The sequence below is a fragment of the Citrus clementina genome, unplaced genomic scaffold, assembly GCF_000493195.1.
Source record: "Citrus clementina cultivar Clemenules unplaced genomic scaffold, Citrus_clementina_v1.0 scaffold_6, whole genome shotgun sequence".
Classification (NCBI taxonomy): Eukaryota; Viridiplantae; Streptophyta; class Magnoliopsida; order Sapindales; family Rutaceae; genus Citrus; species Citrus x clementina.
Genome location: NW_006262139.1, coordinates 12,862,602 through 12,874,907, shown reverse-complemented (window position 1 = coordinate 12,874,907; position 12,306 = coordinate 12,862,602). Strand labels below are relative to the sequence as shown.

At 33.5% G+C, this 12,306-nt stretch overlaps 1 protein-coding gene across 2 annotated transcripts; it reads left to right on the top strand.

The window, feature by feature from the left end:
- The first annotated feature begins 5,604 nt into the window (after positions 1-5,604).
- Positions 5,605-11,764, top strand: LOC18038633. 2 transcript variants are annotated; one of them, XM_024182159.1, is made up of 5 exons: positions 5,605-6,069; positions 6,798-6,886; positions 7,075-9,075; positions 9,622-9,802; positions 10,940-11,764. In XM_024182159.1, exons 1-5 carry the CDS (start codon positions 5,994-5,996, stop codon positions 11,560-11,562), a joined length of 2,970 nt encoding a protein of 989 aa, XP_024037927.1. In that variant the 5' UTR covers positions 5,605-5,993; the 3' UTR covers positions 11,563-11,764. The 2 variants fall into 2 exon arrangements, with proteins under 2 accessions (XP_024037927.1, XP_006429000.2); XM_006428937.2 differs by lacking the exon at positions 6,798-6,886 and having other exon boundaries at positions 6,003-6,069.
- Positions 11,765-12,306: the final 542 nt, after the last annotated feature.

Genomic DNA, 12,306 nt, shown 5'->3' with positions numbered 1-12,306 from the left:
TAAAAATAGGAATAACTTGAAGTATTAAAAAATAAAGAGGTAATTTAAAGATAGTCAATTTACATGGGGTTAATCTAAAATTTAGCCATTTTATAATAACTTATTGATTACTTGGAAAATATATAAATGGAAAAATGTAAAAAAAAAAAAAAAAACAACAAAGCAACTTTGCCTCTTAGCGTGAACTACCATCTTCCTCACAATCTAAAGAGAGAAATTTAGAAATAGAACATCAAGATATTGACAATAAACAAAGTGTTTTAGTTCTAAAGTATACATAAAAGTGATTATTGGAGAGTGCTTATTAGAAACAACAACCTTACAATGGTTGAGGTAAGGATTTCCATAAAAAGGTTTTAGTAAAATTTCATATAATATAGAACATTATTTAGTAACAAGGATATGTTGATATGATCAATTTCTGTTGTTATTGTTATTATTTAAAAAACCAGATTAAACCCTAGTTTTTAGTGAATTTAGGGCTTTTTGTTTTAACATATCATTAACGAAATTTATGGTATTTATTTGAAAAGATAAGCTGTTAAAGACAACCAAGCATTTATATACTTGTATAATTTATCGGTATATATTGTTTTGAGTGGTTATTTTAACAAACATAACTATGGACTACCTTGCATGTTTAGGTTATTGATATTTTAGTTTTGTTTTTTTCATTTTGTGATATCATGGCTATGTTGGTATTGTTACTAATTTTAGTTATGAATTTTTTTTTTTTTTGTATTTCAGCTAAACTTAAAGGGTGAAATGCTTTGTAAACTTGTTGAATCTTTTAAGGTTCCCTTATTGACTCTAACTTTCTCAGTAGAGTTATTCTCATCAATGTTGCAATGAAAAGAATGGTTGAGAGAAATAGTTATGAAGATCAGATATTCATCATTGAACTTACATTGCTATGAAATTGAAAGAATGTTAAAATAGATAATGATCACGAGCTATATCAGATATGATACTTGTACAATGAGAAGAGGTATACAAAGATTGTGTTTGATATTCTCATAGCACTTAATGTGATAAATGTTATTAAGAGAATGTTGTTTTAAGATGATGTATAAGATGTTGTTGCTGGCCCTTATGTTGAACCTCATAGTATTTTATTTGTGTTTTAAAGGCAACTAATTGATAATGTTTAAGCAGAACAACAACAAAGTGGAACTGCTATTACAAAAAAAAAAAAAAAAAAAGAAGTTGTTGAGAAGAAATAGATTAACAAAATTCACAAACTATAGATTTTCCCAGCTTTCCATTTCAGAACCATAGACCACTATTGAACCTAATGCTAAAATGAAACCTAAACCTAAAGTACAAACCACAACTAAACTTAACACTATACTAGAACTTCAACCTAAAACACAAACTACAACTAAACCCAACATAACTAAGTCCTATATTGTCAACATCGATTAGTATACATGTAACTGTGGGCTGTGACAAATCAATGGCTTACTTTGGAAGAATGTAATGCCTTCTACAAGTCACATAATGGTTGCTTATGAGAAAGATGTTGCTCTTTGACTTTTAAAGGATGCATTTTAGAGATGCTACTATGGCATTATTCATCTATTACCTAAAAAATCTAAATGACCACATATTAAAGTTGGTGAAATATAACCCCCAAATATTCAAAGACTACCTAGTAAACCCAAGACGTGCAGAAGAAGGGAGGCTGATGAACCACTAGCATATATAGGAAGGTTAACAATATGTTGTGCATATTGTGAAGGTATTAGTCATAATATAAATGACTGCCTTATTGATCCAACCAATGTGCATAAGAAGACTAAAAATGATTGGTCAGTTTCAAGATTCTTGAATTGTAGTTATTGTTAAGTACGTATAATGAAAACCCTTCTAGATCTATCTAGAAAAACCTACAACTAGATTGATAAGAACCCAAGAAAGCCAATATGATTAGAATTTAGATAAAAGATCTAAACCCTTGAGAAGCTAAGTCTGAAGAACCCGGATTGCTAAATAGGATGCCACAAATGTTAGCAACTCCTTAGATAAGTCTAAAGTTCTTTCAAGAACAAGTTAAGAAAATCCTCTCTATGGTATCAAACTCAAGATTGTCAAAGGTGCATTCAAAGAACATAAAAAAGTGTTTATATACGGTGGTTAATCATAATTTAACTTTAAAACATGAAAAAACCATAAAATTAAAACTCAGAGCCGCGTGGGCATTAGCTTGCAGAGCCATTGATATTAAATGGACCGTAACTGAGGCATATGATGTCGGATTTGGGTCCACAATATATCATTTCAAAGCTCTTGACGTAAGGAATGCAACTACAACTTTAGAATTGATTTTCTAGCTCTTTTCTACTTCAAAAATCATCATCTCCGATGCTCACCCCCTCGTTAGGTTGAATTAAGTATACCAAGGTTGGTTCCTCATCTTTCAAACCCATTTTGAATATTGGTCTCTTGTAAAGTAGCTTGAACAAATCCTTGTATTGCTTCTTTGATCTTCTTAACTCGTGCTCGAGCAAGTGGCCCTTTTGGAACAAGCAACGGATCGTTAATGCTTTGAGTACTCTAGATCACATTAACGCATATAAGGGAATTATGTAATATTAACAAAATTTACTGCATTGTGTTGAACATAAACATAAGAAGAAATTGGCAGTAGCTTTAAGCTCATGAGCATCATTTGCAAGGGTTAACGCTGTTGGAAACTCAATGCCTAGTGGATTTGCATTATGTAATGTTTCATAAACTATAATAAAGTTAATATTTTTTAAATGAAATGCATATTTATTTACATTAGTTAAACTTGTGACTGATGGATGCATTATGAATAGTAGCAAAACCATCAGCTGATACTTCAACACCAAGGCTAAACTAATCAACGAGGGGTTCAACAACAAGTAGAGCACCAACAATAAAGAAAACATCAACAACAAAGAAAACATTAGCAACAAGTAGAGCGCAAGCAACAATGAATGCATCAATAATAAGAAATGCACCAGCAACAGGAAAAGAAGCTTTTGATACGTTTCTAATGCCATCTTCAATAGGTATTGTAATTAGGGAGAGGCAAATCTATAAAGGACACTCTATAATCCATCCTTGTTCAAATAATGAGAGATTTGAAGGGCAAAATAATAGTTCAAAGTAGCTTTAATTTTTTTTCTTTAAAACTTAGAGTTTTCTACTTACATGTAGAATATTAATTTTTCTGATATGCTAACTAGATCAATGCTTTGACTTTATGTTATAAAGAACTGCAATTACATTTAATGGCATGATGGCAGTAGTATCAAAATTTTATTGAGCCTTGAATATGAAAATTATGCTACTGATTTTGATATTTTGAAATCTGAATACTATATATATATATTGGTAAACTTTATAATATTGAGATGTAGTACGCGTGCTTTTGTCTTTTTGGATAATTAATTAGTAGGCTAAGTGAGTATTTTTTGGAGGTTGTTGCAGTTAATATTTGATCTATACATCACTTATTATAAAAGTCAAAAGACAAAATGTAATATGCTGCTGGTGAATATTGACTACAACAACATAAATGTAATATTTTAAACTCAAAATATATTTAATTGGATGTTACATATGAACTTTTTAGTTACATAGAAGTATTTCATTCAACCATTTCATTTCTATAACTTTTTGACCTTATACTTCAACTGTAAGCGACATGAAACATATACATCATACAAAGTGTCGGTATGACAAATTGATATACAACATCCTAATGATTGAATATGAGTTTGCAATAAGCTTATTAACCATCTTCAACATCTTCTTATCTTTAATTTTGGATCATCATCGCTTTCCAAACCCTCACTCAACTTTCCTAATCCTTTTATAATTACTTTATACTTATACATACTTGATCCCATCATTTGAAGAAGTTGCAGCATTTATCGTTGCATTTGTAGTTTAGCTTTGTAGGATTTGCAGCAGACTCTAAGATGTATATAAATGCACGTTAACCACAATCTTTGCATGCTTTTTCATGAATTTGATCAACTTCCAATTAATCTCCAACTTCTTATCTTCATCTTCATTTTCGAAATCATACCTCTTCAAGATGACATACCTACTATTATTTATTGATATTTTGTTTTGGGTTTATGATTTCGCTAAGTATAAAGCTTGTTGGTACATGTATTTTATGAACTAAATTAATGATGGGTTTGAATATTACCCAAATTTCATTAATGCGTATCCCATTTACCATCATCATCTGAATGAAATGGAGATAAATTAAAATTTTTACACTTTTAGAGGATAAATTGAATATTGTCATTTTATCTTAGGGATGAATTGAAGTACCCTTCAATTTACATGCATCATTTATCTTGAAAATTTGTTTAATTAATTTTATTGTATTTAAAGAACATATTATATGAAGTTGATAGAATTTCATAATATTCACTTAATAGAGTGAAGAAACCAAATTTATGAAAGAAACCAAAGTTATGAAAGAAACAAACTTGAATCTTGAATCATTATTAAAAGAAAATATTAAAATGATATTCAATTTTATTTTTGAGAATACATTATTTTATGAGAAATTATATTCCAGTCTCTAAATTTTCATAATTTTTCAAATATATCCATGGTTAATTGCATCAAAATATATGTAGCCATTACGCGTGATATGTTATAAGCTAAGAATGCACTAGTGAGTTGTGCTTCTGCACAACAAGTATGGCAATGTACTACTTTTGTTAATCTACTACACAATTCCGAGGTTGATTTGTGGGGTTTTATGAAAATGTTTAAAGTGATTCTTAGAATAGATGAAATTGAGCTTTTTGTATTGGCGATAGTAGGCCGTTTGAAGTGTTATGGGAATAATTTTTTGTTCACAAATATAATGGATTTCCCAAGTCAAATTTTAAGCAGGGTTAAGAATATATGAATTCCTTATTATGATATGGTAATGTTAATTGTTGTGGATGACTTAATTTTCATTCTGGTGATGTTATTCAAGCTAAGAAAAAAATACTATGTTTTGATTTCTTAGAAATTTGTGATTTGACTTATCTCCATTAGAATTTAAAATGACTTTCTTACAGGCATTAACGAAAAGTAACGTAATAAAAAGAAAATATTCTTCGATTCATAGATTAGTGAAAAGTTGTTGTTCGGCATATTTTATTATTATTCGACACATTGTACGAACTTAAAATCTTATTGCCATTGTTTCGACAAAATTGGCTTTCTAATTCTGTATGTAGAAAAAAAGAAGCTATGGACCTGTTTAAAACTTATGGACAAACAATGTCGTTGCATGAGAAACAATAAAGTGTAGGGATCTAAATGCTATAAACTAATTTTTATTTTTCCCGTTTCTTAATTCTTACCGGAGGTGGTGGAGCGTGAAAATTTAAAACTTGGATTCGACCACAAGCCGGAAGCGGAGTTGACGTGACATGACTAAGAAAGCGACACGTGTAGTATACGGCACGGCCGCATGGAAATTGACTCAAACACACCACTTGCCCGCGCAGCGCCTTGGTCCTGTGTCAGATGCTATAGGTATTTGAACGTTCAAAAACAACAAGCCGTCAAGTCAAGCCCCACACAATTTACACACACACACACACACTCGAAAATATTTTCTCTCTCTTTCTCCCTCACTTTCTCTCACACCAAACACATTTTTCATTTTCCATTTTTCATATCCTCACTGTTCTAACGGAGCTCTCTCTCTTTCTCTCTTTACATTACGGCGTCCCGTTTAGAGCTTAGCTACAACACTCACGCACTAGCTCCGTGTAATCTCTTTCTTTTCTTTTGTTCAAGATCTGGCAACGAAGATTTTAAATATTTTTGGAAAATTAGCTGAAAAGTAATACTTACAATGCATGATCTTCTCGGATCCTTCCTTTTGTTCCGAGACTTTCGATCTAGATTTCTTCCGCATTACGTGTTCGTTTTCTGAAAAAAAATCAAAAATATTATATTTCTAGATATTATTATTAGTTCTTTAATGAGTGCAAATGGAGACGTTTCAGCGACGGAGGTCAAAGATTACGAGCCTCACTGGTGATTTGCTTCAACCTGCATTCCAAGAAGGTCAGTGCTTTTTCTCTCTTGTTTCAAGTTATCTTGTTTGGTACCCGAGAAAATCGAGTAAAAAAAAAAGTTAAACATTTGCAAAATGTCTTGTCCTTTTTATTATTTGTTTAATATATATATTTTTAAATTGCATTTGCTTTCAGCAAAACATAGCAAGTCCCTCTTTTCAATTATTGAGCTGAATTCGGTGGAAGATTTTGTGAAATTTGGTTTAAGATATCAAAGTTTACAAATTAATATTTCAAATTATTTATCTAGTAATATTTCTTTTTGAATTTTCTTGGCAACCAGACTTTTCCCTTCCTCCTTTTCTGGCTTTATCATCTTGCAGTTGTGTGCAACGTAGAGGTTGACAGCTTAAGTTTAAATTTTGGCTTTGCTTCTACTTTTGATAAAGTAATGTTTTTTTTTTTTTTTTTACTGCTTCTTGACTTTCGTGTAGTGGCATCGGCATGATTTGGTTTGTTTCTTTAATAAATTCTATGGTTATGATGTGATATAATTGCAATCATTTGCCCACTGTTTTCTCTTAAAAGTGTTTCTCTTTCATTTATGCAATTACTTCTCTCCGAATTATTGTTTCATTTGCTTATATATATATATTGTTAATGGACAATTTTTTCATTCAAGGTTAGTATTAAATTTTACTATATATAATTCACGCCTTTCCATTTATTTAGTTCTGGGATAGCAATCCTAATGTTGTGATAGGGGTTCGTCTCCAGGAAACAGGCAGGTACTAAACAAGAGAAATTTTCCGAAATTGGCCTCTGATTCTAGTTCCTGCAGTAGTGATACTACAGATGACGATTCGGTGCGCTGATGTTCCTGTTTTCTGTTCATTAATCATTTGCTTCTGATTTACTCCTATGTTCCTTTTCAAAAATCAAGTGATACACAATCCTGTTTTGTCACTTCTTCAGCCTCTATTATATAAGAACCTGTCATATTGTTTTAAGTAATAGACGGACAACTGTAAACGTATGTATTTGATCCTTGTAGTTGATGTTTGATTTCGGGAGGAGATCTTCGAAACAAGCAGTGAGAACACCAATGAAGAAGTTGTTGGCCAAAGAGATGTCAAGGGAAACTGAATCCAAGAGAAGATCACCTAGCGTTATTGCGCGATTGATGGGTTTCGATGGACTTCCAGCTACACAAGCTGCTCATAAACAACATAAAAGATCTGCGGAGAATAATCAACCTTGGACAGCTTCGGCAGAGAAAGCTCAAAGGAGTACCACATCTTCTGGCCGCCGATCTTTCAGGAAAAGCTCAAAGGAGGAGCAAGAATTTAAAGATGTGTTTGAAGTTTTAGATGCATCAAAGATGGAGACTTGTAGCAAACAGGAGAGCACAAACTCAAAGCTTTCTGAGGCTGAGATGGTTTTTATTAGGCAGAAATTCATGGAGGCAAAGCGTCTTTCGACTGACGAAAGGTTTCAGGATTCAAAGGAATTCCAAGATGCACTTGAGGTGCTAGACTCCAATAAGGATCTTCTGTTGAAATTTCTTCAACAACCGGATTCATTGTTCACAAAGCATCTGCATGATCTAGGTGCCTCTTCCCAGTCCCATTGTGGTCATATATCAGCAATGACGCCATCACTTGCTCGACAGTGCGAGAGCAGTGATGTGGGTTGGAAAGCAGAGAGAGGAACTCAATGTAAGAATCAACGCAAATCTTCTCAGGAACATCCTGATGGTCTTTCCAGGCACTCTTCAAGTGGACATGCTGCTCAGAGTTTGAATAAACCAGCAATAGTTCAATTAGAAGGGAAAGAAGACCATTCTGTTCTCCCTACAAGAATTGTTGTTTTGAAACCAAACGTTGGAAGGGTGCAGGCTGCTGCTAGAACTGTTTCATCACCACGTTCTTCTCATGGTTATCCATCGGATTCTAGGAAGCACACAGAACTTCCAGGTCCAGGCATGGAAAATAGAGAGCCAGAAACGTGGGAGAAGAAGAAGTTTCCTGATGATGTAGGTTTTTCGAGACATAAGTCCAGAGAATCAAGAGAACTAGCCAAGGAAATCACTAGGCAGATGAGAGATAATTTAAGCAGTGTTTCCATGAAGTTTTCAAGTACTGGATTTAAAGGATATGCAGGGGATGAGAGTTCAAGTAATTTTTCTGGGAATGAGTCTGCAAATGAATTGGAAATTAAAACAATGACTTCCAAAGATGGCTTTATCAGGCACCGCAGATCCAGATCTTCTTCATCCCATTCTTCAGAATCATCTGTGAGTAGAGAGGCCAAGAAGAGACTATCGGAGAGGTGGAAAATGTCTCATAAGTCGCAGGAACTGGGTGTGATTAATAGGGGTAACACCTTGGGTGAAATGCTTGCCATGTCTGACAGGGAAGTGAGGCCTGCAAATGTGGATACTCTGATTGGTCAGGAAGGATTCTGTGACAGACGTGATGGCAATAATGGACCGACCAGGTGGGTTGAACCTTTGGGTATTAGCAGTAGGGATGGCTGGAAGGATGGTCGTATTAGTACTCTAACAAGATCAAGATCTCTTCCTACTTCTTCTACCCTTGCAAGTCCTAAAACAAGCATGCGCTATGAATCTCTTCGTGATGACCGCTACATAATACCAAAGGAAACCATAAAGCGTGAAAGAGGCAAGGCAGTGAAGGGAAATTTCAACCAGAGAGAGGGTTCGTCTAGTAGAAGCTCAAAAGCCAGTCGTAGGAAATATCTGTCTTCCCAGTGTACAAGTAGAGAGAGTAATATCACATCACCAGATACTCATTTCACCCTTAATCAAGTTGAGAGCAACATTAAAGAGTATGACCCATCTGAAGAAAGTTTTATGGTTTTGGAGTCCTCCCCGAGTATAGTTATGGAAACAAATTCAGTTCTCGAGAATGTTTTGCATGTGGAACATGACAATACAATCATATCTTCTCGATTGCCAAATCCAGAATTCTCTTCTCCTTTGTTGCTAAATGCTGATTCGTCAACTGGTGACTTGGATATTTCAAGTTCAAAGGTGGGGATTTGAAAACTTCCGAATGATTTTAATATTTCAAGTAAATAATTATTGCAGCAATAAAGTTTTGGTAGTTTATTCCTTTCAAATCCCATGAATTGTGATAAACTAATGACAACCTTGAATGTCATCTTTTCTATTCGTGCATTAAAATGGTAACGGTTAACTACATTTCGGTCCTTCATCAGCAATCATGGACAGACCATTAGCTGTGTGCTTGCTTTTGTCTGCTCCTGGACTATGCATAAGCATTAATATTAGATTTTAGAAATCTGGATTCATAGAATAATGATTACCACAGATTTCTTTCCTTTGCTTTCAGATTTCTGATGCCAATAATATTAAGAAATTATCCTCTTTCTCTCCCTCGCAGATCATAAACACTTAGCATATTTGTTTAGATACTTTTAAGATACATCCTTCAGACTTTACATAATTATCTATTTCATTTCTTCAATGATGGAAGTTGAAATATTTTATTAGTTAAACTATTTAAATCTTTGTTGAATGAATTTCTCATAATTTAAGTCTTTCTCAATATTCCAGGAACCATCAGCTGGATCATCAAAGGAAGTGCCTTTGCATCAAACCATATCTGAAATAGAATCTCCAGCAAGATCTAAGGAAGCCGATCAGCCAAGTCCAGTTTCAATATTAGAAGCTCCTTTTGTAGACGATTTGTCATGTGGTTCTGAATACTTTGAGAGCGTCAGTGCTGATCTCCATGGTAAGCTTAAAAAATCTGTTACTTCACTTATTTATCCGAAGTAGTGTCTACACCCATCTCGACATTGCAATGATTACATTTCAATTTCCATAGGCTTAATAGATATAAACTTTCATTTAGGTTCTCCTTTTTCTAAAATGATTATGAAGCTGCTAACTATTAGACCTTCTGATCTGACAATTTAACACCACTTCTATTTCTCCTTTTCCATTATTTGGAATCTTGCTTCTTTTTCATTTTTGAGTTATTTTAGATAGTTAGGATCAGATGATGCATTGGGTACAAAGCTTTTCTTGAAATATCATACAGAATAAACAGATTAAATATTAATATCATAGGCAATGACTTATGACTAATAAAAACTTCAAATCAAGACACATGGAAGAAATGACAAAAGTAATGACTATTAAGGGTCTTAAGACATCCGCAAAATACATAAAAATGCTGACAGAACCAATAGCTTTTTCTTTTTATATATTTTTTTTCCTTGTTAATTTACCTATGGTAGCTGATTACAGCAATTTCCCAAGTACCTTTAAAATTCCTGAGAAAAGGAAAACCATGGGCTGTGGTCTGATCTCCTGAGGGCAGCTTAGAATCCATACTTATTTCCTTTTTTTAGAGAAGTAACAATTGGAATTACAAGAAGCATGTCAAAGTAAAATCACAGTAAACTACATCTATATTATCCATTTCGAATCAGCGTTATTCAAAGTATCTAGAGCATTTTTACAATTCTCTACCCTTTTTTGTTGCCATTATGGATCAAGTAATAATTATAACCAATGACCATACAAGAAAATAAAAAGATATGAGATTTATTAAAATGGCAGGATTGGTTTCTCATGTCCAAAACCTCTTCCCGTTGATATTCAATCAGGCTTTGTTAAAGAAACTGCTAGCTAGAGAAAGCATAGGTTTAATGTTTAGTAAAGATTTATCAAATCCTATAGTCATGTTGTTTCTTACTTGAACATGTATGTATGGTGTACTGCTGCCGTTGTAATGCTGCAGTTTTGGATTGGGTTTAATTACTTTTTGGATGATATTTGAATAAATTATGAGGGAATGCATGTAGTTTTTTGGTGGCCCTGTTTCCTTGCTCTTAATTTTTCTTTTTCCATTTTGTGGTCCCAGGTCTTCGAATGCAACTTCAACTACTGAAGTTGGACAAATTGGAGTCGGAGGCATTTACAGAGGGAACTATGCATATTTCAAGCGATGAAGATGAAGAGGAAAGATCTGTTGGAGTTACAGATGAGAAGAGCATATTAAAAGCTGAAGAGAACTGGGAACATTCTTATGTAGCTGATATCTTAATCCACTCTGGTATCAAAGATGTTAACCCGGAGATGTTTGTGACGACATGCTATTCTCCAGAATGCCCTGTGAGCCCCTCGGTGTTTGAAGAACTTGAAAAGAAGTATTCTAATCTGAATTCTTTGCCAAGATCAGAAAGGAAACTACTGTTTGATTGTATAAATGCTCAGCTCCTGGAAATTCACCAGCGATTTATAGATCCACTCCCGTGGGTGAGGACTACGATTAGGGTGAAGCCTAAATGGAACGAGAATGGGCTCCTAGACAACCTGCGCACATTTCTGATCAGCAAACATAAGAAAGTCGACAAAGATGCAGGCGAGAACGTGCTGGCAAGAGAGTTGCAGTGGCTGGATACAGCAGACGACATTGATGTAATAGGTAAGGAAATCGAAATACTACTGATAGATGAGCTAGTAGCAGATGTAGTGGCAACGTAAACATAAAAGTTGTTTTTGTTGTAGGAAGCTTAGTTACATATATATACACAAATGAAGTGATGGAATGATCATTTCGTTTGGAGGTAAATAAAATGAGTCAATATATTTGCATTAAAATGAAAAATCACAAAGCCATCCTACGAAGAGACAGATGACGATTACGATGCTTCTAATTCTGTAAATGAAAATCTATTTTACTGAACCAGCATTTAAATTTTTTATTCTTGTTTGATTAATTTATAATGCAGCTGTCATTTTTTTTTTATAGTTTTGGAAAAATGAAATTAGAAACCAACTTCCAAATATTATTTAGGAATCAGTTTCAATTATGTTAATAATTCTGTCTCTAGCTGTCAAATTCTGGTCACCAAGGAGTCGAAGATCCGAGTAATTTTTTTAATCGAATTACAAACACTAATCCGGCGATGATTTTTTTTTTTTTTTGAATATATTTTCTGCTAAGAAAAATCCTGTACTTTTTATAAAATACGGGAAGATTTTTAACAATACAATGTTGTAAATGTACTCTTTTATCATTTTGAAATTTTTAACAGCGTTGTAAAATTGGGATCTTGAAATTCATCTTTGAAATGATTAGTAAAAGAGACACAGATTTGAGCTAGTCAGTTCAAATCAGCTTAAAGATGTTAATTTACGTCTGTGTCGTGTTCTATGTTGGTGTATGCATTGTTTTTCAAGTAATTTGTCTGCAGTGACAAATAAAATAGACCTATTAAAACTATG